Source organism: Oculina patagonica, chromosome 8 (assembly GCF_052425735.1).
Source record: "Oculina patagonica isolate OP01 chromosome 8, crgOcupat, whole genome shotgun sequence".
NCBI classification, from domain to species: Eukaryota; Metazoa; Cnidaria; class Anthozoa; order Scleractinia; family Oculinidae; genus Oculina; species Oculina patagonica.
In genome coordinates, this window is record NC_135765.1 from 25878012 (window position 1) to 25885148 (window position 7137).

General features: G+C 39.4%; 1 protein-coding gene across 2 annotated transcripts; it reads left to right on the forward strand.

The window, feature by feature from the left end:
- The first annotated feature begins 3074 nt into the window (after positions 1–3074).
- LOC144663775 (uncharacterized) lies at positions 3075–7073 on the forward strand. Of its 2 annotated transcripts, XR_013572660.1 has the most exons (3): positions 3075–3284; positions 5137–5908; positions 6035–7073. XR_013572660.1 is itself a non-coding variant. In XM_078524843.1 (2 exons), the coding sequence occupies exons 1-2, from the start codon at positions 3123–3125 to the stop codon at positions 5551–5553; spliced, it is 579 nt and encodes a 192-aa protein (XP_078380969.1). In that variant the 5' UTR covers positions 3075–3122; the 3' UTR covers positions 5554–7073. The 2 variants fall into 2 exon arrangements, 1 of the variants encoding a protein (XP_078380969.1); XM_078524843.1 differs by having other exon boundaries at positions 5137–7073.
- The last annotated feature ends 64 nt before the right edge of the window (positions 7074–7137 follow it).

Genomic DNA, 7137 nt, shown 5'->3' on the forward strand with positions numbered 1-7137 from the left:
TGCGGTGTCAAGGAAGGCGAGATTGCTGTCACTCTCTGTTTCCATGGTGAAATGGATGGAAGGCTGCTGGTTGTTAAGATGTTGTAAGAAGCTATCGACGTTCTCGCGATCCAAGATGGTAAATGTATCGTCTACGTAGCGTTTCCATATCTTAGGTTTGTAGGATGATGAAGCTATTGCCTGCTCCTCAAAGCTCTCCATGTAGAGGTTAGCAATAACAGCGGAAACTGGGCTTTCCATGGCTGCGCCTTCTTGTTGTTCGTAGATTGATCCGTGATACTGGAAGTATGTGGATCTCAATACAAACTTCAGAAGATCAGCGATCTGAGCAGGTGTTAGCGTTGTGCGGTCAGCAAGGCTGGGGTCATCCTCTAGTTTCCGTAGCGCGGCTTGTACAGCGCCGTCGATGGGAACATTGGTAAACAGCGACTCTACGTCGAAAGACACCATGACCTCGTCGTTGAATAACCACAACATTTTTTATGACAATAAATGCGTTTTGAGCACAAAACAATTTGCCTAAAATTCATTTTTACTGAAGACTTAATTTGGCAAGAATAGAACCAAACTTTATCAAAAACTGAAGAAAGCCAATTTAAGTCACATTTACGCAATCAACCGAGACGTTTCCACAAAGCTGTTTTTAGAATTGAGATTTGTTTTGAGGAAAAAGCGTCGTTGATACATCTATCGTTGCCTTGATGTCTTTTACACGTTCCCATCTGCCTGTAATTTCAGAAAGCAAGATACTCAACTATGTATGACAGAGAAAAGTGTGTTTTTTGTAAAAAAAAAAAAAAAAAAAACTTTGACGGCGCGGGCGCGGTTGTAACGCTAAGAGAAAAGGGAAGCGCGGGAATTAATCGGACGAGCACAGAGCGAAATGATTCTATCACTACGGTTCCTGTGCAGCAGGTTCATTAGAACTGCCGGCGAGAATATTGTCTGCCAAGTAACATCAAGCGAGCCAAGAAAATTACGTCTCAAACAACTAGTAATCGTCGCTCTCTAACTCGCCAAGTAGAACAATATTTCTCATTCAAAACTGACTGTTTCTTTTGTGATACCAAAGTTGAGTTCGGGGAACAGAGAAACAGACTGGGGAATGCGTTCAGGGTTACAACAATTGAAACGAAAGACACGATATTGAAAATTTGTTCAGAGAGAGGGGACGAGCGGTCTGACACGATAAGAGCTAGGCTTCTAAATGAGCATGATTTGCCTGCTGTTGACGCCTGTTTACCACCAGACATGCAGTGTAAACTTCCGCACAAAGAGGAAATTACCTCAAGTTTATGAAGTGGATGAGCAACTGGCGGTCAATTGGTTTCTGTTGCGACGGACCTTCCGCCTGCGCCAGACTCAATTTTACAGATGCATCTGCCGTAAGAATGGTATGCAGTGCTCTCCAGCCTGCGGCCAGTACAGTGGCCAGTGCAAAGGTTCCGCGTGCACTAACTTTACCAACGCTCTGGATTACGAAAGTGAAGATTCGGAAGACTTCCTTGAATAGCATGACTGTGTAGATTACAATTCAAGAATGACTATATCTCTAGCTTGAAGAAAAGTGATAAACGTGTCTTGACCAATGTAAACTTTCGAATAACTTAGCATTTAAAAAATTGCTCTTTAATGGGTCTTTATTTTAAGATTAAGGCCAGGGAAACATTGTATTAAGAGAATGTTCTTAATTTTAAAGAAAAGGAACGACTTATTCCAATAAAACAGCCGTAAACAGCAACTTCCTGTTTATAGCCTCGTTTTCATGTTGTAGCAGAAAGCGAGTTAGACGTTGATCGTATTTGGAGGTGTTCCCACGCTTGAATCTTTAGAGTATGTTATTGTATAGGTCATTCCTAACTAGTTTACGTTGAGAAAGCTTCTGTTGCAATTAGTAGCAGGTCTGATTACAAAATGCCTGGACTAAAAGTCCCTAATGTGCCTTACTCACGCCGTACTGGAAAAGACATTGGGCATACCAACTCGGTCTTCATTGGCAGTCAAAGACTTACAAGGCTAGAGAATAAAATGACTGTCCTCTTGCCCGTTCACTGCAAAACTAATTTATTTTTTCCTGCCGTGTTTCTTGAATTTCAGCACCACTCAACGAAAAAAAAACCATAGGTCTCGGAAAACCGTTTTTGCGCGTTAAAACGTTATTTTAAAACGCTAATAAAGTGTATCTCGGATGCGCTTGCTGAATTTCAAGCTTCAGGAAATCTATTAATCTATTACCCGAATTTAAAAGCCGCTATTACCTTCGCGAAAATCGTATAGCTGGCCTTTCTTCGTGCCCAAAACGACATTTTCTCTCTCTCAAACAGCCAACATTGCCTTTTCATGTCATGGTAGTTTGATAAACATTTGACAATAAAAATAAGCGACAGTAAGACACAACGTTTCGATGTCATCCTGACATCATTTTCAAGTGAAATAAAATAACGGTTCAACAGTGTTATATATGCGGTTAGAGGTGTATTTTCATTAACATATTTGTTTGTCACTTGAAAATGATGTCAGGATGACATCGAAACGTTGTGTCTTACTGTCGCTTATTTTTATTGTCAAATGTTTATCAAAATTTAGTCTTATTCGAATGGTAGTTTGAGCTAAAGAAATCTCACTTTAATTCGAAAATCGTAGGCGACTATAGGTCTTCCGTACAGAAATTCACCGAAACGGTCTGTTGGGTTCCCTTTGAATATGTTGAGATTGAAACGATCTGAAACGCGGTAGGAAATTCACCACCACTCAATTATTTTCTACGGAAAATACTACGGAAAATAGGGACCAATGAGCAAAAATGATCAGTGACGTCACGCACCGTACCCCAAATTTCGGGTTGAGTAAAGAGCTCTTGTGTACTAAGTATGCTTACGTAGTTTCCTGCTCCACTGCCCACATTTCGCTAAAACGGGGTACTAGAGCCGTTTATCTTTTGTGAGGAACCCAGTTGGAGATAACAACAGCAATCCACTGACGTCACACCACAGCAATCCACTGACGTCACACCTGCTGGCTACATGGCGTATGTTGGACGAAGGTGCTGAATGTTCTGCCGAGCGATGGTTTGTAGTTCTGAGAGTAAGTCTTAAAAATTTTAGACTTAGCTAATACTAGCTATGGGATCAGAACAGAGCCATGAATCGCACTCCAACAGGCAGCGTGGCATGCCAGCATATTCGCGCCACACTGGCAAGAACATGGGCTCACACACTCACTACAGAGGGGAAAAGATTGGACACCCATCTTCCAACCTGATCGGACGAACAAGAATGACAAGGGTAAGTAAAACGTTGATAACGCAGGCTGGTTGCTTTCAAATACACTGAAGAACAAGATTTATATGATGAAATTGAACCGTGTGCTTCAACTTGCTTATTATTTATTTCGTTTTCGATCGCCTTCAGTAATTACCTTTCTCTATCGCATCGACATGAGCTTACCTCGGCTCGAGTGAATTTTTCAAGCAACGATCAAGTATCACATTATGAATAAAGCTAAGACTGTGACAATGATTTAGTTAGCTTCAGTTGCATGACGAACGCCTACCTATTAAGCAAGGTGGTCTCATTATCGATTGTTGTTTGTTTTCTGCAACCCATTATTCGATTTACGAAGTGAAGCGAGACCCGGTTTATTTGTTTCTTCTTTAAGTGTTTCTACAGTTTGCAGCTGAAAAACAAACACAAGAAAAACGGTTCTAGCGTTCCTAACATCAATATTACACAAATCAAAAACTAATGCTAAACTATTAAAAAATTGATATTTTTAATTAGCATATGCAATCGAGATCTAAAAAGAGATACATTGTTTCAAAATCTTCCGCTTACCAAATTGCAAACAATTGCGATATTTATGGTAATTTCACTCCCATCGACCTAAAACACAAGCAGCTTGAAACTCTATTTACAAATTACAATTCCTATTCTTGGAATTATTTCGAAAAATATTTATTAGCACTGCTAGTACTGTAAATATCATGATTTTTTTTATCAAATTGACTTGCCCTCCCAAAAAAATGGCCCTCGTAACTTTCTTCCAGGCTTGAAAGTCAGTTACATGCTTAATGTAATTTTGCTTTTGCGTCGAATATATGTTTATTGATTAGTCATCATTATATTGGCACTGTTTCGAAGTCTTCTCCGTTCGGTTTTGTACTTTTCAAGCCGTTTTACTGGAAAGTTCATGCCATAAACCTGACTCGAAAAAAAGACAATAACAAAGTCCTTCAATGCGAGGTAGACTTTATATTTCTCAGGGATATAAAGTTAATATCAGCTAGCTTTCGCTTGACAATTACAATAAAATAAAATAAAATAATAGTTCGCTTTCGCCGCAGGATACAAAATAAGCAGATAGGTACTACAACAATCTCTTTGTTACTTAAAATGACAAAAACATGACTAAATAAACCAACAATGGACTTCGTGTCGTAATGGATTATTTTATTTTATTATTTTATTATTTTTTTTTTTAATCAGTTGTCCGCCAAAGGGATCTCAACTGCCCAAATACGACCATCACAAGCCTACATTTATGCAGTGGTTTACTTCCAGTTTTATATGAAAATCATTGGTCTGTTCTATAACAAGCCCAAGCAAGCTCAAACGTCACGATTTTGGACAATTTTTATTTGATTCATGGAAATTCTTTACACTCACAAGAAAAGGTCTTATCGCTGTCCATTTCCAAGACATTCGACCAGTAGCTGGATCGAGAATATTTCCTCTCGAAATAAGGCAGACTTTAGAGTCCTAAAACAGGCTTCGCGGGTTATATATCATGTTATAAAATATCGTTTTCGAACGCGGACTTATGAATTAACTTGCTCTTTTGTTTTGTTTTTATCTCCTCTTTTTGCTCATTGGCTTTATCTACTTTGCGTTAATATTGTCCGCCATTCAGCGTATTATAAACCAGTAAAGAAATGCACCATAACTTTTTAACTTACTGTTTTGGGGAGGTTTATTTATAAACGAGTGACAATTCTTCGACACCAGGTCTTACACCTCCTGCCACCACCTCCTTCAGGGAACTAATGCGGTCTTCAGAGGAGACAGTTCTTTAAAAAAATGTATGTGATTTACAAGAGTGTCTGCCCGCTAATACTGTTCTTCGATTTCTTTTCCTTAGCAATACTCTCAAAATGTCCGAATCCGTGTGAAGGAAATCACGTCTCCGGTCCTTGGAAGAGAACTAATAAAGCGCTGTGGAAATGAAGGACAGCACTCTCATCTTGACGAGCAGGGCAAGGCAACTCTAAAATTTTTGCGCGCCGCCATTTCGTTCATCCCGGAGGTTATCGATGCCGGAGGAGACTTGAGCAATACTTCGTTCATTTTCGCCCAACCTGGAAGGGAATTTGTACTCATAGCTGGAAACGGCGACTGGGAATTTTACTTTTCACAGGGTAGCGACGATGGAATATACGGACGATGTGTCCGCAAGCCTACGCTTCGCTACATCTGGGATAACGTTTCTTCAACCGTTCGCCGCATTGGTTCCTTTCTCCTGCCAATAGTGGGTCCACCATTGCTCGCTCTGATGTGATAAACTACTGGCGATTTGCTAGTATTATCAGTTCTACTTCAGTCAAACTAGTCTCCCTTATATTAGGATCTGGATGGGTAAATGATAGTTGAAAATTGGTCAAAATGTCAGCTGTCGCCCGACATTCGTACAAAATTTATTAGCTCGGAAAAAGGAGTTATGGTTCAGCACCCTCCAGCTCACTTGATGTCAGAGACATGTACAAGTGAAAACTCTATAAACTTGATACTTTGGTTAAAGCATATTGACAGGTTTTGTGAAGAAGGAATTGTGTATTATTTCCTTACATCATGATATGTTTTATTTTTTTACAAATCAAGACAAAATTGAACTTCAGGCCGCAATTGTTCAAAAGGTGGATAACGCTATATCCACCGGATAAATCACTATCCGGTGGATAGCGTAGTATGTTTTGTTAACAGTTATCCACTGGATAGCGATTTATCCGGTGGATAGCGTTATCCACCCTTTGAACAACTAGGCCCAGAATGTCAGTTGTTTCTGGCTTCATACAGTGTCATATTGATAGTTTACTGATATTAAGCAATTATTGGATGAGGTTGAGCATGACATCGTGAATTATCAAAACCAAGGTCTGTGTTATCTGCCGAAGCCAAAGGCTGAGGCAGATAACACGGACACGAGGTTTTGATAATTCAAGATTATCATGCGAAAACCGAATTCAATAATTGTTTTATTATACGTTTTCAAACAATTTGCCATCACTTTTTCTAGCGCCGGCTTAAAACTTCGTCAGAACATGGGCCAAAGCGGTTTTATCTTGTGGTCCCACCAGGTTCTTCTCCCTCAAATAATCATTCAGAATTTTTACACTTGTTTTTGTTGTTCTCTTGGTGTTTTTAGAATCTTTGTTTTCGATCAAAACTTTCAATTCCTCTTCGGAAACGGAGGCGAATCGCTTAGCCATATTTTCAAAAGTTTGACAGCACTACGCGGACGAGGGGCTTGGAAACTAGGCGGACTTTAAACTCGACATGATAACCCAATATCTGCTGCAGATATTGGGTTATCATGTCAAGTTCACATACTACTGTATATTGACCGAATGCTCTCGACCAATCACATGTTTCAAAGTAATTTTAATGTATAATAATAAGCAATTATTGGATGAGGTTGAGCATGATATCGTGAATTATCAAAACCGTGTTCTGTGTTATCTGCCAAAGCCGAAGGCTGAGGCAGATAACACAATGGCAACAGCCCTAAGAGTAACATTTTGTTTCTTTTTTAATGTACATTTATGGTGCCAAGTTTCAAGAACACCGCTTCAATATTTCCAGAGATATTTTTTATTCAGAATTAGTAGAAACTCAACTGTGTTCTATTGGAAATCCGCGAATCTGATTGGTTCGCCCACTGTTTTCTATTCGCCGCTAGAAAACAGTCGCGCGCCCGCGTAGCTCTTTAAGAGGTAAATTTTCTTAATTTTTGTCTTCAAAGTGCACAATATTGTAGGTTTTGGACTGCAATCATTTAGAGTTTCTACTAAAACAATTAGACTACTCTCCCTCGTTTTCTATTTGCTCGGGCTCGTAGTCTAATTGTTAATTATACCATTTTTTA

Excerpts from the sequence above, each read along its gene's own strand:
- LOC144663775 (XM_078524843.1), top strand. The coding sequence starts at position 3,123 with ATGGGATCAGAACAGAGCCATGAATCGCACTCCAACAGGCAGCGTGGC. Across the intron at positions 3,285-5,136 it reads GACGAACAAGAATGACAAGG|CAATACTCTCAAAATGTCCG; the intron begins GTAAGTAAAACG and ends TCTTTTCCTTAG.